Source organism: Manis javanica, chromosome 4 (assembly GCF_040802235.1).
Source record: "Manis javanica isolate MJ-LG chromosome 4, MJ_LKY, whole genome shotgun sequence".
Taxonomy (NCBI): Eukaryota; Metazoa; Chordata; class Mammalia; order Pholidota; family Manidae; genus Manis; species Manis javanica.
In genome coordinates this window covers 40,659,643-40,684,064 of record NC_133159.1, presented here as the reverse complement: position 1 = coordinate 40,684,064, position 24,422 = coordinate 40,659,643, and the positions used below count along the sequence as shown (strand labels likewise).

Genomic DNA, 24,422 nt, shown 5'->3' with positions numbered 1-24,422 from the left:
GAATAAAAGTGGGAAGAGTGGGCACCCTTGTCTTGTTCCTGACCTTAAAGAAAAGCTTTCAGCTTCTCGCTGTTAAGTATGATGTTGGCTGTGGGTTTGTCATATATGGCCTTTATTATGTTGAGGTACTTGTCCTCTATACCCATTTTGTTGAGAGTTTTTATCATAAATGGAAGTTGAATTTTGTTGAATGCTTTTTCAGCATCTATGGAGATGATCATGTGGTTTTTGTCCTTTGATCATACCAGAGCTATGATTATAAGTCCTGTGAGTCCTCCTACAGAATCTGTGGACATTCTATATAATGTTCAAAGTGATGGATAGTGTGCACATCAACTCCTTTGTTTTCAAATAGCTTATTTGGCAACATTCATTAGAAATGCTCCTTTGTGGAAAGGGGTGTTAATGGTGGTGGTTCAGAGAGTACTTGTGTTTTACTTTTCTCAAAGTATATTTAAAATGACCCCTTAAGGAACAAATATTGTGAATTTATTATTTAGCATGGAGGAAAAAATTTTTAGATTATGTGTCATGGGCTAAACTGTGTCTCCCAAATTCATACACTGAAGTTCCAAATCCTAGCACCTAAGAAATTGACTTTATTTGGAGTGACAAATGGGACTATTTTGTTCTAGCCTCTTTTCCTGCCCTATACTTTTCACCTATTAACTATGCTCATGTTGACAGCTAAAATTGCCACCTCGATATAAATGGTTCACGAATTCATATTCTAGTCTAGATCTCTCTTTTAAACTCCAAACTCTACTTGACAGTTCCAATTTTATGTCCCCAAAAGTGCTTCAAATTCAACATGTCCAAAAATGTACTCTCTCCACCCCCAAAAGCTGGTCCTCTTCTAGGCTTCCCTACTTCAATGAATGACACAACTGTCTTTCTAGTTCTGTAAGACAGAGACATCCTTGGCACCTCCTCCTCCCTTACCCTCTTATATTCAATATACCACCAAGTTCTAGTGAATTTGTTTTCTACTGAAATACTGACAGACTTGTCATTTCTTTCCATGTCTATTGCCAGTACTCCAATCTAAGCTCTCATTTCTTCCCTGGTGTACAATACTAGCTAACAAAATCCCAATTTGTTCTCTACCTAGAAGCAATCCTTTCAAAACAAATTCAACCCTATGTCTTCCTCATATGTACCTCTAAACCTGTCCGACAGCTTCTTGTTGCTCTTAGGATGGAAGCAAAAGTCCTTAGCAAGGCCGCCAAAGCCCTGCATAGTCTGGTGACCCTGTCTACCTACCAACAACTCACTGCTTTCTAGCCCCACTTGGCTTTCTTTCAAATCTTTAAAGAACCATGATCTCTACTATACAAAGAGAGTACACCGGCTGCACGTACTTTCTCCATCAAAACTCTCCTCTATTGTCACAACTCTGCTTAAATAACTCCTTTTCTTCCTTCAGAGTTTAGTTCAACTTCTGTGTTCTCAGAAACCTTCCCTAACTAACCATTCTCTAGTATAGACTGTGTGCAACCTTCCTCACAGCACTTGTCATAGTTGCAATTTTACACTGTTTTAAGATCCATGATAAGAATTCTGTTTTTGTTCCTCACTGAACAGAGAGATGAATAAATGGTCCAATAAAAATGTTACCTACTAATGTTTAAAAGTAGTAATTCATTAACTTATTCCAGTGGCTCTTTTCACGTCAGTGTTTCTTTACATTTCTGGGAATCCCAGGCCAATTGTTAAATATTTAAAGTTAGTGTGTATGCCATAACACTGGGATTACAGAGTTGTTTGTTTTGCTAAGTATATTCTTTAAGAATGAATGATAATAATGGTACCTACCTACCTCCACTGCTCCCCAGCCATATGAACCCTAATTTTGAAGACCTGTAGAAAATGTTTACAAATTAATCATTTCCAATGTACAAAAAAGCACTTAGTACGAAAAGGCATGCTATGAATCAGTTTATGAAAATCTAAACCACCAATGCACTAAACTGCTAATTAATATAAATGCTGGCACCTTCAAATAGGTCATCTAATTTGTTGCCCTCACTGCTACATCTATGAATATAATTAGTGAGTTATTTTATGCTTGGGCTAAAAAGGTGTGTGCTTACCTGAGTGATTATTTGGTCAGTGTACTTCCTTATCACTAGACCATAAACTTGGTAAGGACAGGGGCTGTGTCTGCGTTGCCTACCAATGTATATGGTTTACTCAACACAGTATCTAGCACATAGTAGGGACTAAATAAACATTGATGAGTACTGACTTAAAGCTTTCATGTTCCTGTAATCCATGCCATATATTCATTACCAGGATATTGTAAATATGCTATGAAAAAAATTACTAAATGATTTGGATTAAGCCAGTAAAACCAAAAGGAAAACTCAATATAAATTACAACCAACATTTCTTCTCCAAGTGACAATACCTGGTTTGTTGCCTTTTCCAAACTTCCCAAACTACCTACCTAACCCACAGAAACTTCAATCAAAATGTCCCAAAACAAACTAATAATCTCTATTTTCATAATCCTTCTCAAACTCAGAATTTCTATGCCCAGTACCTAGATTAATGATAGAGAAGTAGTGGAGAGAGAACAGATATTTCATGGAATTTCAGCTCAGGTACTTATCATCAAAGTTACTTAACTTTAAGTCTAAGGTTTCTCATCAGAAAAATAAATATAATATCTATCTTGAAAGAGTGTTATAAGGAAAAACTAAGAAAATGTAAAGTACCTACACCAAGATAGAAACTCAGTATCTGGGCCTTCCTATAATGACTAGATGTCATCTAAAGTATTCATCTCATCCTTTCTGATTCCTCTGACTTTCTCCTTTTCTTTATCTCCATCATTTACTTAAAAGTCTTATAATCTTAACTATCATTTCCTCAATGTTGATTGATAGGAGACACATGTACTTGCCCTGTGAGTTTAAATTCTGAGAAAGGGAATTCACTGTAAGAGAAGCAAATATATTTTAAATAAATTTAAACATTATTTTTCTTAATGTTTTAATTTTCCCCGTAAGCCTTCATGCAAACAAAACCAAAACAAGAGAATCCAAGGAAAAGTAGCTGCCTTAAAGAAAAGGATAATTTAAAATTAAAATGTGCATTAGGAAAAGAAATGCAGCATCACTGAAGGGGATAGAAGAAAAAAGGAACAAAGGATTACAAAATATGCTGAGGCAGAGCAAAGGGAAAAAACAGGGTCAGTCATACAAAAAAGCAAGGTCTGACCTTCTGATGAGAAAAATTGCTGAAGCATTCCAGTTGTTTGTTAATAATAATGAAGCATCTACGAAATGATGAATGTTGTGAAAAATATAATAGGCTCCAGTATTAGGGAGTTTACAAGCCGAGAGAAACAAATCAAAGTGTAAACATGTCTATCTGAAAGTCACTGTATTAAAAAAGCTGGACCCAATTAACAAATATGATACAATTTCAGAAAGTAAAACAATGCAGCAGGGAAGTGCCTAAATAATGTGCTGAGGCTGAAAATAGTACAAGTCTGGTTTGTGGTGAAGGAAAAATAAAGTCACTGCTAAAGAATGCAGCTTGTCACCAAAAGCTGTACCCTTTCCTCCAGTAGGAAATAAGAATCAACCCGTCTTAAGAATTTTCTCCTTACTGCCGAACAAGCTGCTGCTGGCACCACCCCCTCCCTAGCTGCAGTCTCCGACTGGCAATGTTTTTTCTGAATTTTGCTAGACTGAAATTTAAGGCCATAAAATGGAGGATTTGGAATGTACATTCTAACTCTGATGTTCATTCAATGACACTTAACCAAAAAAAACCAAAACAACCAACCAAAACAACCGAAAGATTGGCAATAATGCAGTTTCTGACCATAAAGGATAACAATTATACATAAGGGGGGGAAAGACTTAGCATCCCATCTACTATGACACTAATAGATGATGTTATATTTAATGAGTTAAGTAGATAAATAAGAGTGATCTGCATAGAAAAACAGTACTGCTTCTATGGAGGTGGTCTGGCCTTTGTTTCTTAAAGAAATGAACAAGTTGACTTCTTTCCTTCCTTACATAAATATTCATTAAGCACTTATGACACAGGTTATTTATACACAGTATCCTAACTGGGGGAGGGTTGGTAGGCATTACCGCCAGAGGAACTGTCCATTAGAAAGTCATTAGAGACTTATTCATCTATCTGATGCCCAAGACAACTGAAATCAAGGTCCCATTTTGAGTCTAGGCACCAATTACAGTATTTCTTGAATACCCAACTATATTTCAGATGCTGTTTTAGGCAAAGGAGATATAATGGTGGCCAAGATGGGCAAGGTCTCTGTGCTTATAAAGCCTAATTCCTCCATAGCAGGCGGATAGAAAGAGAGTAAACAAGTAAAAAGAAGAGAACTACCTCACTCACAGCTCCTACTATCCCTAAATTACCCATGACCTGGCAACTTCTGGGACAGGCAGGCATACATTCTAGTGGACCCACAGCGTAGCCAATATTTGATGACTTGCTGGTGGAGAGGTTGAACCAATCAAACTCTTCTTTTAAAATTGGAAAAACTGAATCAACTGACCTAAAAAGTCATGAGCAGCAAAAAAGAAGCATGTGTAAACTAAGGTTATGAGGAAACTAATGGTATCAAAGACAGAGCCCACAAATGAAAAACTCCTGTAGGCCCTTGGTAAGAGAAATGGGAGAGTGACTGCCTCAGCTCTTTGAAGCTTTCTGATTGTAATCCATGTGTATTACTAAAATAAAGCACCTTTTCTCTGAGTTAATTTTGTCTAACACAAGAGTCTCCTAAGCACCATCATCATTCTTTCCTAAATTAGACTTAAATTAGACTACCTTTTCCTTCTCACCAAACTAGCTTCCAGAAGGAAAATGGCACCCACTTACTGACAAAGAATTGCTTACGAGTGGCGCAGTTCTCCAGGGAAGTTGTAGGCTAAGAGACACCTCTGACTCAGTGCATGAATTACTGTTGGAACCACTTCCTTGTTAAGGCCAAAAAAATATTGGAATTTTTCTCATTTAAGCATTTTACCTTTGAATTTTAGCAGCTCACAGAATAAGAACATACTAATACACTAAAGAATTCTTTGCAAAACCAGAGCTGGAATATTTATAGTCTTTAAGGAGTTAAAAGATGAGAACTTTAAAACAAAGGTACTAATTTCAAAAAAGAATGTCTGTGGCAGCCAAAGATTGGCTTTGGAGCTCAGGAATTCTGGCATATTTACTGCACTAAGTTCTCTTAACAGGAACCCTCCTCCCCTACTCTTTTTTTAAGCTGTTTTATTAAAGAACCCAGACTAATAAAAATTAATTTTCTCTAAAAACTGCTGACCTTAGGTTGTAAGAATTTTGTAAACAATTTGTTAAGAAGTAGATTTCTTGGATTCTAACAGTTTTAGAGGCTAAACAAAACCAGCCTGTTAAATGTACACATCAATTGAAATATATATTGATTTCAAAAAGCATTGGAAAGTTTGAAAAAGTACATCCCAGCAGTGAGGAAATATCATCACTGTAAGATAAAAGGCCTATACATTTAGAATAATAACCTTTATTGAGATAAAATCCACACAATATATTAACCCATTTAAAGTACACCATCCAATGACTTGTAGTAATTACCACAGTTATGCAACCATCATTACAATCACAGAACATTTTCATCACCCTCAAAAAAAACCCCCCAATGTAATTGTAGATTAATGATACCAAAACAAAACAAAACAAAAAAACCCATACCCTTAACAGTCATTTCCCCTTTCCCCTCAAAATCTCCAGCCCTAGGAAACCACTCAACTGCTTTCTGTCTCGATAGATTTGCCTATTTTGGACATTTCATATACATGGAATTATACTAATGTTTTTGAAGGCCTAAAACTAGGCGTGTTCTCAAAGATCACCCATGTTGTAATATGTATAAGTACCTCATTCCATTTATTGTTGAATAATATTGCATTGTATACACCACATTTTATTTAGCTATTCAGCAGTTGAGCATTTAGGTTGGTTACAACTTTTTGGTTATTACCAAAACACTGCTCTGAGCATTCATGTACAAGTTTCTGTGTGGACATTAAGGTTTCTTTCTCTTGGTTATACATCTAGGAACAGAATTGCTGGGTCATATGATAACTCTATGTCCAATCTTTTGAGGAACTGCCAAACTGTTCTCCAAAACACCTGTACCATTTTACTTCCCCGCCAGCACTGTATGAAGGTTCCTTCCAATTTCTCCACATCACTGTCAAATGTTATTTTCTGTCTTTATTATAACCATGCGAGTGGCTGGGACACACATTTCCCTGATAGCAAATTAGGCATCTTTTCACATGTGCTGATTGGCCGTTTGTGTATCTTGTAGAAATGTCTTTTCAGATCCTTTATCCTTTTTAAAATTGGGTTGTCTTTACTGCATTCTAAGAGTTCTTTATACATCCTGGACTCCAGTCCCTTATCAAATAAATGGCTTGCAAATATTTTCTTGCATTCTTTGAGTTGTCTTTTCACCTTCTTGATGGTGTTCTTTGAAGCACAGGTTTTGAATTCTGGTGATGTCCACCTTTTTTAGTCACTTGTGCTTTTGGTATCATAACTAGGGCTATGAAGGTCATGAAGACCTATTCTTATTTAAGATTTTCATAGTTTCAGCTCTTACATTTAAGTATATGAACTAAGTTAATTTTTGTATATATGAGAAAGGGTCTATAACTTCATTCTTTGTATGTGAATAAGCAGGTGTCCCAGTACCATTTATTTAAACTATTTTGAAATGCCTACATTTTAATGTGAGATTTTTCCCCAAGAAGCCTAGTGAAATATTTTGGAGTGGAAGTGAAAGGAGTTAAGGATCTTATAAAAGAGCTGATCCGAAGCAACCAGGGTCTCTTGAGGATGCTTAAAATTAGTCTGATCAAGTAGGCTTTCTATATCCTCTAGTCAGATCTCCTGCTAAAGCTTCTACACAGGTGGTTCCTATTTTCTAATGCACCATTTATTCAATTATCATATCCCTAATAACTGCCTTCTAACTGTGTTATTTCACATAACATACCCTAACATAGGAAACAAGAAAAATTATAGTTGTCTATGGATGATCCTCTTTAAGATACAGACAAAAAAGCCCTGGATCTCAATGTTGAGACTATATTAAATAAACAGTAAGATGCTAGTATTTGTCTACTAGCCTTGTAGGTGTCAAGTGTCAGCCCCTGTAAGTGTGGAAGTAGAAAATCAGGTTTAGTTTTTGGACTCTTCCTCAAGCTCAATTCCAGAGTCATGTCATCAGTAAACTGTTTTAACTAATAAGAGAAATGGCAAATAGCAGGAATTCTATGGAAAACATTCATGGAATATAGAATGCTTAAGTCCTTTTGGTAATGAACTTAAAAAAAAAAGAACCTCCTCATTTGACCTAAACAGTAAAAATTCAAGTAAAACAAAGTGAAGATTACTAGGGTTATTAATCTTAGAACCCAAATGTAAAGTTCTACCAAGGCTACTTACCGATCAGCTAGCTATTTACAAGTTATTTTCAAACTGAAACTGTAAGTGCACTACCTTTTCATAAAATGCTCCCTGGCACAAATTTCTAGATAAGAAACACACCTCATTATCTCCTCTACCTCTACTCCTATCAAGAATCAAGAAATTTACCATGGAATATCAAGAAATGGACATGAACTACATGTGCAGAATAATACAGACTTAATAGGACACTTAATGGCTTTAAAGAATTAGAGCTTTAAAGACTGGCAATAGGAGATAATACTTAAAAATGACAAAGTAAAAATTAAAAGGATGCAAAAACAGAGTATTGTTACAACATGTTTAAAATATTTGCTTTTAGAAAGAAATATACATTGGAATGTTAACTATAGTTGCATTAGAGTATTACAAATATGAGTTATAATTATTTCTCTGTAATTATACTCAATTTACAATTTATTATAAAGATGGAAGACAACATTATAAAGTTGGTATCACTAATAGCTAATTTTTAAAAATGCTGTTAGGAAATTCAATTTATAAACTGAACAGAAAATGATAGCAAAATAGAGACAAGTCATAATGCATACTTAATTCTGATAATATGACTTTTACAGCTGAGTCTAACTCTACTTCTTTCAAATTGAGGTGAAATTCTCATAACATAAAGTTGACCAATTTAAAGAGAATAATTCAGTGGTCTTTAGTACATTCATAATGTTGTGAATTACCTCTACTTCCAAAACACTTCTATCACTCCAAAATAAACCTCTGTACCAATTAGGTAGTTACCACACATCCCCCCTTTTCCCCAGCCTCTGGCCACTACCTATTTCTATGGGCTTACCTATTCTGTGTATTTCTTACAAATAAGAATCATACAGTAATGTGACCTCTTGTATCTGGCTTCTTCACTCAGCATAATGTATTCAAGGTTCATCCACACTGTAGCATGTATTAACTCCATTTTTAAGATACAGTGAATCAGTCTAATACATACACATATAATTTTTTAGTCTAATATTCTTTTTATTCTTTTGAGTGTTCCTTGCATGGAGGACATGACTATTAGCTAAACAATACTTGGTTTCAACAATGCAACTCGAGAAAGTACACAAATCAGTGGAAAGTAATTTTATTTTTTTACACTTGAAAGAATAAAGCTGCCAAAAAAAGAGGATTGTTCACAAATTTCAAAATATCTTTTTCAAGTACACAAACCACTCTTATTAGAATTATGCAATGAAATCCAGTGACAGAACATGCTGTATATCCTAAGTCAGGAAAATGCGGCTCAGTACAGAGTCACAAAATAACTGCAGGACCTTGTCACATCCATTCAGTCAAATTTCCAAGAATATCAGACATTAAATGTTCTTAAATATTTGGCCTTTATATGAAACAACAGGCACTGAGGAATCAGTGAAGACATATAACATAAAGACTACATTTTAACAGGCTGACAGTGGCAAACAAGATAGATACACTGAAGAAGGCCATGAAATAAAGCAGGAACAGAAGTTTGATCAAAGGTTGTTAATCTGAGGTCTAGGATTAAGGGAGTATATTAATTCCTTGAAATCGAATGCAAAATTCTGTGCACCCTTCTAGGAAAAAGAGGTTCAGCTTCTCAACAGTTAACAAAGAAAGGGTTAAACATTTAGGTGAACTTAGATGGTTGCCATAAAAGTAGAAAAACCATCTGAAGTATTAGGAAAAAAATCCAAACAGGGGAATAAATGTGGGAATGGGAAGGTGGTCTTGATTTGATACTTGAACACCCAGACCCCCAAGAAGCTCCTTACAAAATTCTTAATCCAAAGTTAGCCCTCCCACTTCAACCCTTCTCTAGCACTTGTTACCCCTATGACTTCGTGCTGCTTCATGTTTATATCCTATACATGGCCCATGGCACCTAAAAGTGAAAGTGACATCACAGACCCACTAAAACTGCTGAAAAAATTATTAACCATTTGAAGGTGACTTAAGTCACTCTGCAAACAAATCTGAAATTTGGGCTTAATCAATTTTTCTATTTTGATTAAAATTACATGCTCCATAACTGAAAAACAGTAGAAAATTGAAATTCTTTGGAAATTGGGCAGTAATGTCTACAGTTTCTGAACCTATAACACAGTCTTTGCCCTAAAGAGGGCTTTTTGCCCTCTAGATGGGCTAGATTCATTTAAACCTAGAATAAAGGGTCCCAATTTGAGGCTACCAAACTAATCCTAATTCTTCTATTAAAAGGTAACTTCTGAAAGTGATTTTTGAATGACAAAACATGTAGTTTCAGGAATTTTCCTGGCTCCTGTCATCATCAAATAGGAAATAGGTTAGATAGAAAATGGCACTTGAAATAAATACTATGCAGCTTAAAAAATGAAGCTTTTTATGTACTGATAGGGAACAGTTTCAAGATTTAAAAAGTGGGGGGGCGGGAGCAAGGTACAGAATTTTGTGTGTAGTGGGCAACTTTTTGTATAACGGGGTAGGGAAGAACTATTTTTATTTGCTTGCTTGTATAAAATCTCTTGATTCACAAAAACACTAACATTGGCTGTTTCTGGGATATGGAACTGAGTGGCTAGAGTACCGAAGTGGTTGGAGTCTTACAGAATGACCACATGAATGTATTACTTAGTACTTATTATTAAAAATATTTTAAGGCTAACCTTACTATCTCTTGATTCCATCTGTTTGTAATTTCTCAAAACCTTTCACTATGGATTTTCGCTGTTCTCCCTAGTCAACCTCTTCTTTTCACTTGTTTATAAACATGATTTAGTCTCATTAAAACAAACTAATCCATCTTCAATTCCATATCTCATTATTGCCCTATTCCTGTATCCCTGCATGGCTAATCTCCTCCCAAAACATTCTGTTCTTGAATGTTTCTATACCACAATCTCCAGGATACATTTTTTCCATACAATTCATTACTAAATTCTGCTGTTTTTGTCTCTTAAACATCAACAGAGGTCATCTATAACTCTTTTTCTCTATTCCCAATACCCTAGTTATCAATATTTGCTAATGCAACTAGTCTTCCCATATCCACTATCCCCTTCCAGTTTGTTCTCGGGGATCTCTTTTTAAAATGGAAATTAATTTCCATCATCACCCCCAACCCCATCCTTTATTTGCTAGCTTCCCACTCCTTTAGGATAACAAAATAAGGACCTGGCACAAGCATCTTCATGACTATTCCCACTGGCCAAAGTACCCACTTCTCTAAAATGCTCTTTCACAGAGAGACAAGTTTGGACTCCTAAGAGATCTTGTTTGAGATGCTAGACATACAAAGTATTTTAAATGTATTTCATAATCTTATCTTTCTGGCTGTACATCTTGGAATTTTTTCTAAACTGCAGGTCATAACCTTTTGTGGGTTGTGAAATCAATTCTAGAGGTCACAGTTAGGAATTTTAGAAAATGAAATACGATATACAGAATATATAGTATGGGTCAATACTGTTTTATGAAATTTGTTTTCATTTTTATAAGCTAAAGCATGGTATAAAATGGTTTTTCTTATTTTAAGTTGAGAAAAATGAAATCCCGTAGTCTCAGCAATTTTTTTGAGATTATCATGTTTTCCTTGTAATACAAAACTTTTTTATCTGTAAGAAATTCTACTCCAAGTTAACTTTTCAAATAGATTCCAGAAATTCAGCCATTGTCAATGGCCTCATTTCATGCTACCTAATCTTAAACGAGGTCTGACAATTTACCTAATTATGTTGCAACAGCAAAATTTAACTGAATTCCTATACCACACACCTATCAGAACTCTGTGGCTCAAGCCCCAAAGGCTTTGTGGTATCTGGCAGGGGTGATATGAGCTCTTTACCTGTAACTCAGAGACTGCCTCTCAAGGATTAACCTTTGTGGCAAGAAGCCTTTGGCAATCTAATGAAAGTTATGGACCCCTTTTCACAGTGTTTTTGGATGAATACACAGGATTACCAAGGAAATCAATTTATGGAAATGCAGTTCCATCCCTGGTCCTAAATGGGTCTGTGGACCTAACGGTAAGTATTTATCAATCTAAAGATTACATTTAGCTTAAGAATTTAGATTTTACAAGGAGTTCTAGCTAATTAAAGCCTATTTTAAGGGATAAATAAAAAGTATTTTGAGAAACAAAATCTAGAGAGAAAAATTCCAGACAATTAAACACAGTGAGGAAGGGAAAGGGACACATATGTGAAAAATGAAACACTGATAAGCATACCTCAATTTTAAGAAGGTTCCTTCCCTTTATTTTTCTACTCTCATACGCATGTGGACTTCCTATCAAAATTGACTTTATTTAGCAAATTTGTACCAAGGAAAACTTTAAAATAAATCGTTTTAAGCTTAAAAAAAAAAGATGCCCATGTAACCAACTCCCAAAACAGTACTGCCTTTGGGAATCTCTTTATTGGTAGTTGTCAAGAAGTATTATGAGGGGCTTGATTATCTGGTTTTCTGATATGCAGATTAGATGAGGTACTGCAAGGGTAGATGCACTAATAGCAGATGAGGAACCATCTGACAGTGGGAAAATACAGTGAGGAAAAAAATGATAAAAAGCAAGTATAAGAATTAAAAGCAGAATAGGCTTTACCAATAACACAAATAGTCCTACATAATTCAAGACTTTGAAGGCACCATTCTACTACCTCTAGTGTATAGTAAACTAATCTTTCTAATAATTTTGAATCAATAAAATCAGATAAAAACTTCAAAACCTCCCTTTTATCCTCAATTACCAACTGAGGATAGAAAAGACAGACCTGCGAACACCAAAAACACACTTTGATATCTTCAGCATTTCCTGAGTGGCAGCACTGCTTATCTGTAAATGACAAAATAGATGTTATATACAAAGGTATTTTTGTCAATTTAGTAGAACACTGTTGTGCCATATGAAACTTATCTTTGTATGATTTATGAAATACTTTTAGAAGACCCACTTCATCATAAAGGAATCTCATTATCTTAATTATCACTGTATAAACCATTTTGTTTCAGTATCTAATTCTTCTGACAGATTCACTCTACTGGAAATGGACTCCTAGTTTCCCATGACTGCCTTTGAGCTAAATCTAGTGTACGGTATCCATCGTCACTCTTCTACTATTCCTCTGCCACACTGCACAATTACCTTCACAGTCTAAAACTCAATTTTCACAGCTGCCCAGCTCTACTGCTAAGCCAGTTTCATCATTTTTAAGATGGGAATAATATTCACTTTCAAAGAATTATTATGAAAATTGAGAACTTGGTAGTTTCTGGTCTGGCATGTAAGGAGCTTACAGAAGTTGCCACTCCACCCTAACAAAAAAATATCTGAAAAAAAAAATCAACAACTCTTCTTAGATCTGTCAGAGAAGTGAGGTCACCCCAAAATTGCTGACAGACAAGTGGATAAGAAAATCATAACTTACTGGAGTAGAAACCCAGCCACTGCTAGGGAAGGAAAACCTGAACTCTAACTGATGGGCTACTGGGGGTTGGCTCAGTGAGGACAAGTCTGAATTAAAAACTCCAGGCGAGGCCACCTTTCTGTAGTTTTCTCTCCAAAGAGCTCTATAAGGTCTATACAGTATCAGAGAAAAATTCCCTCATGCTTCCAACAGGGGGAGAGGAAAAGGAATGACTCTAATAGATACCAGCATTCTATTCTCCTTAACAAGGTCTACCTACCCTCAGGAAAAACTATTTTGCCAGAACCAACCTGCTGGAGTTTTCTCAGAATCTAACCTATCTGAGAAAGTGAAGTAAACCAGCCTTCTCTAGCTTTCCACATGTGGGAAGAGAAATATCAAACCCCATCTCTCTCTTGCCTCCTATCTCACCAAAAGGGGTATAGGGCACATACTGACAAGCACTGAGGATTGCAAATTAAAACAACCATACTTCTATACACCTATTAAAATGGTGAAAATCTGAAACACTGACAACATGAAATGCTGGTGAGGATTGTGGAGCAAAAGTAATTCTCAGTCACTGCTGTTGGGAATGCAAAGTGGCCCTGCCACTATGGAAGATAGTTTAGTGGTTTCTTATCTTACAAAACCAAACATATTCTTACGATGTATGATCCAGCAATTGTGCACCTTGGTAATTACCCAAGGGAGTTGAAAACTATGTCCACCCAAAAACCTGCACATGATTTGCAGCATCTGTATTCGTAACTGCCAAAGCTTGGAACAACCAAAATTTCCCTTAGTACGTGAATGGATAAACTGGTACATCAAGATAATGCAATACTATTCAGTGTTTAAAAGAAATGAGCTATCCAGCCATGAAAAGACATGGAGGAACCTCAAATGCATAATACCACTAAAGGAACCTTAAATGCATGTCACTACGTGAAAGAAGCCAATCTGAAAAGGGCTCCATGCTGTGTAACTCCAACTATATAACATTGTGGAAAAGGCCAAATTATGGTGACAGGATTTTTAGGGCAAGGAAGCTAATTTATGTGATTCTATAATGATGGATCCATGTCATTATACATTTGTCCAAATTCATAGAGTGTACAACACCAAGAGTGAATCCTAATGTAAACTATAGACTTTATGTGATTATGATGTGTCACTGTCGGTTCACTTGTTCCCTTGGTTATACGTATACTAGTGGGGTTGCTGTCATGGAATTCTATGTTTAAACTTTTGATGAACTGCCAAATTGTTTTCCAAAGCACTTGTACCATTTTATATACCCCACTAGCAGTGCACAAGGGTTCCAATTTCTGCACACTGTCACTATAAAACTTATTTATTATTAAGTCATTCTAGTGGCTATAAAGTGATATCTCACTGTAGTTTTGACTATATTTCCCTAAAGGATAATAACATTGACCATCTTTTCATGTGCTTGCTGGTCATTTGAATAGACATTTGGAGAAATGTCTATTCAGATCCTTTGCCCATTTTTAACTGGGTTGTGTTTTTCATTTTTGAGTTGTAAGAAAAATTGTAAGAATTCTTTATTGTTTTCCCTTGTCAGACACATGATTTGCCGAGGTTTTCTATTTTGTGGGTTGTCTTTTTACTTTCTCAGTGGAGTTAATAACACAAAAGTTATTAATCCTGATGAATCCAATTTATTTTCTTGTTATCTGAGCTTTTAGTGTTTTATCTAAGAAAAATTTTGCCTAACCCAAGATCACGAAGATTTACCCCTATGTTTTCTTCTAAGGATTACATTTTTAGGTCTCACACTTAGGTGCGTGATTCATTTTGAGTTTTTTTGTGTGTGTATAGTGTATGGAAATTTATTCTTTTGCATATGACCATTCTGTTGTTACAGCACCTTTTGAAGAGTATTCTTTCCCCATTATCTTGGCATTCCTCCCCAAAAATCAATTGTCCATAAGTGTAAGGGTTTATTTCTCGACTCTTCAGTTATGTTCCATTGATTTCTATGTCTATTCTTAATGCTAGTACTATACTACCTTTGTAATAAATTTGAAATAAGAAGAGTGACTCTTCCAAATTTATTCTTATTATTCAACACTTACTATTCAACAACTTTGGGCTATTCTTAGTCCCTTTTAATTTCACATGAAATTTAGGATAGGTTGCCAATTTCTGCAAATAAGCCAGCTGGGATTGAGAAGGCCTCATTATTAAACTTTAAAAAAATCAACCTACATTGACGCATCATTAGCATCCAAAGTTCATAGTTATGTTTACACTATGTAGTCTACTAAGTACACAATAACATTATATGACTTAGCTAAAATACACTATTGCTAAAAAATGCTAACCATCATCTGAGCTTTCAGAGAGTTGTGATTATAATATGTAAAAGTTCACTGGACTTATATATAAAAGTTAAGATACTGTTAGTTATACTACCAAAGATATACTCTTTAATACATATAAACAAAAGGTTTATTTACACACACACACACACACACACACACACACACACACAGACACACACACATTATTATTACACTTTAACTGTATAACATTATACAACACCCTCTAAATTCAGCTCACCACCTTCTGGTTATCCTTTCAGTTCCAAGCTCCCTCACTCACAGTTTAATTAGAGTGGTTCTTTTGGTTTATTCATTTTTTACACTGATGTTCATGTAAGTCTTCATTTGAAGTCTTCAGAAGCTAAGAAGTAAATCTGTGATTCACTCTTCCCTGTCACAACTTGATCCCCCTACCTCAAAAGTCTACATGAAACAATCAAATGTTTGATTATATACTGTTTCACACTGAACTAATACATGTTTCATGTATACACATTATTCTTGTCTCCTTAACTAAAATGACAATTTCTTAAGGGTAAAGGACCCATATCTCCTTTCCCCTTGGTGCCTAACATGTAGTTGCTGATGGAGAGAAGAAACTAGTCCTGGTTTTTATCTGTTTATGGTAAACTGCATGAACATAAGAAATTACTATCAAAATTACATGTAATTTTGTTGCATCAGTTAAAAAAGTCTTACTCTTTTTAAAGCCACTCAGCTTCATACGATTTCAGAAAATTTTAATAAACTTAGAAAGAAATATATCTGGAGGACTGCTTTCTTCATTCGCATGCTTTCAGATCGCTTAGTTACCTTACTGTACATACGCTCTCTGGATTAAGTAACAAGATAATTACTCAACTGGCCTCTGGGAGCACACTCAAGGTTGGCTATTTAATTAAAAGACAGGTATATGTGCATTCATATCAACTTGAACTTAAAACATACTTAATCCATTAAAATAAGGAATTCTAAGATTTCAAAAGCAACATATCATAAAGCCAAACTGAGTATCAAAATCAAAAGGTCAGGCAGATTCCCTAAGAGCACAAAATATATTTAGTTCTCCCTTATCACTTAACTTTTCAATTGCAAGTAGCAATCTCTTCTGCCATTAAAAACACACACTTTGGCTGTCTATAAAACCAGCTTTTCTTCATATTGTTCCACTTTCTGAGTCTTTAGTATCCTTACCAACTCACTATAAATTTCATTTATATCACAATTGCAAAAATCCTTAATTCTGAGCAAGTTAACAGTATCATAAATATATGTGAAATTCAATATAAAAGTTAGTGGTAAGGAAAATCAACTTCTAGAAATTGGTTACAGCCTATTTTTTTAAATAACCTATCTGACTACAGGGCAGAAATACATTATCCCTAACTCTTTGCTTGAAGGAAGGTAATACACAGTAGACGATTAATTCAGAAATGGTTAAGGCAAGATGACAAAGGAATATTAACAGCTAATTTCATTTGCATTTACAATCATCCTCTTTTCACTCTGCTCCTCATTTCCAGAATTCATCTTGGCTGAGACACAGTAAACACAGAAGACAAAGAGAAAAGTGGCACACATTGAAGAAAAGTCAGGGAGAACCTACAGTAGTCATTCTGTGACAATTTTTCTATTTAGAAGAAACCGAGTAAAAGTTAAGACGTTTAAAAGGAGAATCCTATCCTACCTAAAGGATGGGATTTTAAATAATTTAAATTTTACAGCAAAACATGGAGGCTTCTACGAACTATTTATTAAAAAATGTTTTTAAGAAAGTCAAGTTCTTAGATCTTACGTACCAAGTAACTCATTATCCCTATCTTCTCAGGTTACCCTATAATTAGCTCTCGAATTAAACTCTTGATGCATAGACTGTCCTACTCTTAATGGTGTATACATTCTTAATGGCAGAATCAGCCTTAATCAAAGGACATCCAGAGTAGGAGATCAGGCATAAACAAAACCCCTGCAACAATGGTTACAAATAATGGTTATATCCTTGCTTATTTACTAAAAATAAAATAAAGTAAATAAAGTTAAATAAAGTACATGGAACATAAACCAAACTCAAATGAAAAATGTGCAGAGATTAACTTATCCAATGTTCATGCAATTTATAAATTAGAAGTGAGTAAAACACTCAATATAGTCAGATAAAATAGTTAATGTGGGAAAGAAAAATAGCAGAACCTCATGCTCTTACAGAAAAATGTAATAACTGATTTTCACATTTACTCAAGTATTTGAGTGCCTGCTATCTGAAAAGCATGGTTCCAGCAATGCGAAGATGAATCATCAGACTGGGATTCTTAGAGATGGGACATTGCTATAAGTAATTAAAAATCAAATAGGAAGTGTAAAGTGTCCTAAGAATGGTAAACAAAGGGCTAAAGGAGTTCAGATTAAGACATTACTCCTGTTGGAGATCAGAAAAGGATCCATGGCATCAAGCTGGACCTTGAAAGCTAGAATTTATATGGGGAACCATTAAGAAAATCAAAAGCAGACACTGAAGAGCCAAAGGCATATATATAAATACAAACTACTCTGAGTAAATAGGTTGTATATAAGACTACAAAAACACTGGAGAAGTTTATAAGGAGCCAGATCATGACTTTGAATGCTAAAACAGGGATCTTCAGTGATGACTCATGTAGAGTCATTAAGGATTAAGAGGCATGGGAACTGATCTGAATAGTTTATCTAGCAGCAAGGAATGAAATGAATGGGGAAGAAAGGAGACATCAATTGCATTATGGTGACAGGTAATGAGGACCTCATTCATGGTGGTAAAAGTATAAGAGGGAAAAGGCATAAATCTAAGTTAGTCACTGGATGTCTACAATGCATAAGGTGCCATTCATTCCACACCACAAAAGAAAATTTATATATATATATATATATATATATATATTATTAAGGTATTATTGACATACAATCTTATTCTCAGGTTTCACATGAGCAACACTGTGGTTACTACATTCCCCCTCATTACCAAGTCCCCACCACATACCCCACAACAGTCACTGTCCATCAGCATAGTAAGATGCTATAGAATCACTACGTGCCTTCTTTGTGCTATACTGCCTTCCCCACGCTCCACCTATATTATTTGTGCTAATCATAATACCTCTTAATCCCCTTCTCCCTCCCTCCCCACCCACCCTCCCCAACCCCTTTCCCTTTGGTAACTGCTAGTCTATTCTGTTGCTGTTTTATTCTTTCCATTTTTGCTTTGTTGTTATACTCCACAGATGAGTGAAATCATTTGGTACTTGTCTTTCTCCACCTGGCTAATATTTCACTGAGCACAATACCCTCTAGCTCCATCCATGTTGTTGCAAATGGTAGAAATGGTAGGATTTGTTTTCTTCTTATAGCTGAATAATATTCCATTGTGTATATGTACCACATCTTCTTTATCCATTCATCTACTGATGGACACTTAGGTTGCTTCCATGTCTTGGCTACTGTAAATAGTGCTGCAATAAACACAGGGCTGCATATGTCTTTTTGAATCTGTGATCTTGTTTACCATGGGAGAAATTTTTAAAATCTTAACACAACATTCTCATTTTTAAGAAACTATAATCTGAAAAAAAAATAATTGTTTAAGCACCAAGAGCTAACTAGTAAGGTAATTTAGGATTTCCATATAAACATTACAAACTAAAGTACTGCACTTAAAGAAACTGAAAGTGCAAAAGAAAATGGTCAGGAAAGGCTTTAAGAGGCTGGAGTTGACCTGTACCTTAATGTAAAGGCAGAACTTCAAAGGGGAGGGGTGGATAAAATTTCACACAAAGGGTGTGTTTATTAAGACCAAGATGTGAAATACATTTTGAGGTAATTTCCACCAAAAAGGTAAACAAAATGCTAATACATAAAAACAAATCTTCAATTAACTGAATTTAACTTCAAAAAGTTATCAGAAAAACAAGGTATGAATGTATTATTACAACTTTTAATGCTTAAAAATAAGCATATTATTTTATTCTAGTTCTTAAAGGAGGTAGTTACTTTTAATGAGTTCCATGAGACCAAGCCTTCTTTTAAAAGTTATCTTGAAGAAAACTTTATTCTGTCACAATTTGAACTATCCAAAATGTTGCTTTGTTTTTTTGTAAAAGAAGTTCCTCATAACATAATATGATAACCTCTCTTCATATTTTACATGTGACAAGGATTTGAACGCAGATTCATCTGACTCCAAAACGAGAGCCACACTTGCCCTCACTCCTGTACTAACAATAACTTTTCTTGATTTTAAAATCTCAAATACATTAATCACAAAGTGTAAGACAAGAGGAAGAGATTAGTAAATCTCAAACTACATAACTACTGCAAAACTGAGTGAGTACCAATCTTTGTGTACACACACACACACAAACACACACACACACACACACACAGTATTCAGACAGAAATACTGCAGTGGCTTTTGTTGTTGTCCAGTGAATATTATGCTCTTTCTAACACAGTGCTGCTCTTGAATTAGCATATGACAAAGGAGTGTCTTAGAGTGACAGTAATACCTCAATCTGTTCACATATACCTTTCATCGCTGGGCTACCTACCTGGCCCTTTCCTCTTAGTGGCCTTCATTTCCCAGGCTTGAATGACTTATCCTCCATCTCACTACCCTTCTAAGACTGCCCTTGATGGGTATATTTCCCTTGTATTCTTTTTTAAACATTCAGGAAGGAGAGAGTTGAGAGTATGCCAAACTTCTTTTTTCTTACAATTGAAGAAAAGCTTCAACTTCTTTCCTCCATTTCTTTAATAACAAGGATTCAAGTGTTTTCTCATAAACATTTTGTATAATATAGCGTGAAGAAAAACCTAAATTATTTTCTCAGTGATTATTTCAAACCAATCTCTATATTTAATATTATTGGGACTTAATTTTTAGGACTGAGTACTTAAAAATGATTCATAACAAAAGAAAAAAGGCACTAGGATATGCTTAGTTCTTTTAAGACATTTGACTGCACTTGCCTCCAAATAAACGGTTATATTTCATTTCATTTCAAAGAAATCCATTCACTCAACCAATAATTGAGTGCCTAATGTGTGCAGACTGTTCTAGGTGTTCAGGAAACAATTTTTTAAATCCCCTTTCCTCAGGGTGCTTGCTACCTAGTGGGAGGAGACAGATAATAAAAAATAAAGATAGTGTGTTAGAAAGTGATAAATACTATGGGAGAAAAATAGAACAGGGGGAGAATTCTAGGGTGTTGAGACAGGGTTGTAATTTTAAATAGAGATGTCACAGATGGTTTAAGGTGTCATATGAGTAAAGACTTGAAGGTGAGGGAGTAAGTAAGCCATGGTGATACCTGGGGGAAAAGTACTCCAAGTATGGAAACAACCAGGGCAAAGGTCCTGGAGCATCTTAGGAACAAGCAGGCCAGAGAAGCTAAAGGAAAGCCAGCAGGGAGGAGAGTAGGAGAGTTGTCAAGAGAGGTATGTTTGAGGGCAGAAGAAAAGAATGTGTAGGGTTTATGGGATACTAAGGAATTTGGCTTTTATTTAAATGAAATGGGAATGCACAGAAGTTGCAAAGTGACAAGATCTTTTTACACCAGAATCACTCCGGCTGCTGGGTTCAGAACAGATTATAGGGAGGGAAGGGTAAAGGCAGAGAGACCAGTTAGGAAGCCACTAACGAACCCAGTATAGAAATATGTACTTCCTATATGCTTTTACCATAACAGTGCAGCTTTTACTTTAAAGCATAAGTATATAAAACAAACCTCTTCAATCCTGCTAATAGGAAATAACTGGAATTTAAGAGTTTTACTTGAGTTCTTGACATATATGTACATTGTGCAACACAAACACAAGGCCATCTTTTAACTACTCAGTACAGGGACATACCAAGTATTTTCCTTTATAGTCAGCTATTCCCTTTAAGAATTTTAAAAAAATCCTATTTCAGCTAAGACTATTCTTTTAAGAAATAAACCAATGTTCGGGTAGCTCTGTTAATTATATACCAACAAAAAATTACATTTTTTTGAAGAAAAAAATAAATTATTTCCACTACTGAACATATATATCATCTACCTTGGATTGGTATTTCTTAGCTCATCTAAATTAACCATTCCCCAAAATCTTATTTCCTTCGTGGGGGAAAATTTTTTTTTCTAAAAGTTTCTTTTTTGCTCCTATCTTAAATTATTTTACTTCCAATTGATACCAAATTTGCATATCAGTATCTAAGTCATTGACTTCAGGAAAGGGCAACCACAAAAAACTCCAACTGTCACAAATAACATGTTTCAAAAAATGTTCCTTCATGATGCCAAAACTCTCATTGACAAATAGAATTCCCAAAAATTCTAAAGAAGTTATCCTTAACACTGTAGTATCATATGGATAAGAGAAACAAAGCAATAAGTCAAAGATACCAATTTGCCTGGAAAGGGGCTAGGGAATATGGGAGATTTTTAAATAAAATTTATATCCCTAAAAAACTTGTTCATGAAACAACTGAAATAAGCACATTGTTCTATAGTATAAGGGAAATGAAAAGTGAGATATAAACAATATACTTGCTTCAAAGATTCAGAAAGACATCTAGATTTAGGTTGGATTTTTAAGACTTCACCTGTGACAACTGTATGGAAGGAATGGATATGTAAACTTACAACATGGACAATTCAAATTCATTAATTCATTCAATATTTAGGTTTTTATTTTGTGCCAGAAATTACACAAAGCACTGGGGACATCGTCCTTATTCTCAAGGGCTTATAGTCTTCATTTACCCCAGTTACTGAGTATCTACTATGAGCCAGATGCTGGAGATACAACAGCAAACAGGTGAGACAGGATCCCTACCTGCATGTAGCTTACACTGGGGAAGGAAGGAAATGCCTCAAGGATGAGACAACATCTAACTAAACAAGGATATTAACTCTCAAGAGTTATATGTACTGTTTAAGTAAGTGTTGAGGGTTCTGGGGACACAAGGGAGTGCTGGATTCAGAGAAGGACGGAGGGGAATGAAGGGACTTCAGATGTGAGGTGACACAAGAGCTGAGTCCTCAAAGAGGGTTAGATGTGCACCTGGCCGACCTTGGGGGAAGGGCTCCAAGCAGAAGGAGCAACTGGAGCAACTGCAGAGAGGTGTGAACAGGCTGGTGTATTTGGTAGGACTGGAATACAAGAATGTCAGATAGTCATGGAGGCTTCAATTAAGACTATTAGTATATATGAGAAGCCCTTGAAGGATTTTATTCAGAAAACCAACATATATAATCAGGTTTTTCTGGTGTGATGAGACACTGGTTTACACAGGAATGAGAAAAGAATAACACTAGATGATGTCACCACATGAAACAACAAAGGAGAATGCCTAGTTAGAAAACTAAACTGCCTTTAGGAAAAAAATTAAGCCATTTAATTATTCAAGCCCGACTGGAAATAAAGCTTTTAACAAACATCATTTAAAATCGAAAAAAGTAGAAGAAAGGTTTTGTGTATCTTGTACATTATTGCATCCACATATATATTTTGAGTTTTCTCAAGAGGTCTTGGCTCTTCATGAATTGTGGAAACACATCTGGAGCTGCTGATTGCTGTACAAAAAGCAATGAAACTACTCAGGAGAAAAGTCTTTGATACACAGGGAGAACCATGAGCAACACCAGGTATTTCTTAAGCCAGGTTTAAAGCTTTCCAAAGTTCAAGATAATCAAGTTTTATTGAATCAGCGTGTTTAAAAGCCGTGTCATAGGGGTAGAGCAAAAAGAGGAGGGGTTACAAATTAATATATACATATATATAAACAAGTAACTCGATGTCGTTGGGTCTAAAATCACCACTTGACGAACTTCTCCCAAGTAATAGAAACGAACACCTATCAGATCCATTAACAGACAGAGAAGAGGGAGAGAAGGGAGTGGACAACACATGAAAATATAAGTGGGATGGGGTACAACCACCTAACTAGAACCCACAATCCAGCTGGCGGCGCGATAAGGAAATCATCTCTAAACTTCACAGCTCAGACTCCACGATTCAGACAAAAGAGCAAGAAAATGTCACTCCCAAACTCTAAAGGCGAACCACAAGCCACCAGCCAAGGGGATATGATCACAGACTCTGATCCCCGAACTCAAGGACAGAGAGTGCCACCCCATACCGGGGTGGAGGTGAGGTGAAGGTTCCCCCTATTTTGGGAGCGAAGAGCAACCACCCTTAGATGAGGGGGTCAGTCACACGTAGCCCTGTCAATCCCGGCCGGAGCCGCTCTACTTGCACCCCCGCCTCCCCAACACACACACCCTCCCCTACCTGATATGGCGGCGGCGGCTCCTGCTCCGGCTCCGTCCCCTCGCCGAAACTAGCCCGGTCAGACTGAGACTCGTGAAGCAGGGAGATGTCATCCGAAGTGGGGGATTTGAGGCAGTTCCCCATCTTCTGGGGCTGGGCGTGTGATATGGGGGCGGAAGAACGTGGCGGGGTCGTTCGCACGCTCCGCGGTCAGCCTGTCAGCGAGGTGGGGTCGGGCAGCAGGCCGGGGCTCAGGCGGCGGCGGCTCCTCCGTTCCCCAGCGCCGCCGAAGCGCCGCTCATGCCAGACCCCGGCGGTGGGGGCTCAAGGCCGGGTCGCGGGCTCTACTGGGGTCGCGGCGGTCGCCTCCGGCTGAGCGAAGAATGGGGGGGGGCGGGAAGACGAAGCACTTCCCCACCCCGCCCCCCCAAGGGGCGGCGGCGGCCACGGAGCTGCTGGGCCTAATCCAGGTCAGAAGGGTGGGGGCGCGCCCGTCGCGGTCACCTCAGCTGCTGCCTCAGCGGCTGCTGCCCCTGCCAACGCCGGAGCCGCGGCCGCAGCCGCGGGCCTCATTCTACGCCGCCTCAAAGCGGCGGCGGCGGCACTCAGAACGAGGCCAGCTGCGGCCCTGCGTCACGCCGCCGTGCGTGCTCTGGTCCCGCCCCCGGCGCCGGGAGGCGTGGGCGGCCCCGGCTGCGCCCCATTCCCACCCGCCGTGCTGCTGTTCCTAGGGCCGCGCTAGTTTCCGTCTCTCTTAACAGTTGGCTCCGTACCTGACTCCGAAATCTCTCTCCAGTCTCGTGCTTCCCCACATCTGCTTTTTCCTCCCCGTTTGTTTCGGTTCTTACCTGTGCACTGTTCTGAAAGTCCTCTCACCACCTTCTGCCAAGTGATC

General features: G+C 36.8%; 1 protein-coding gene across 1 annotated transcript in view; it reads right to left on the bottom strand.

Moving 5' to 3' along the window:
- The window catches only part of RNF11 (ring finger protein 11), a 34,972-nt gene extending 10,822 nt beyond the window's left edge, over window positions 1-24,150 (bottom strand). The window contains exon 1 of the mRNA XM_017646604.3: window positions 23,549-24,150. Within this exon, the coding sequence (XP_017502093.1) occupies window positions 23,549-23,671 (123 nt within the window). The 5' untranslated portion in view covers window positions 23,672-24,150. The remainder of the gene's footprint in view (window positions 1-23,548) is intronic.
- Between the last annotated feature and the right edge of the window lie 272 nt (window positions 24,151-24,422).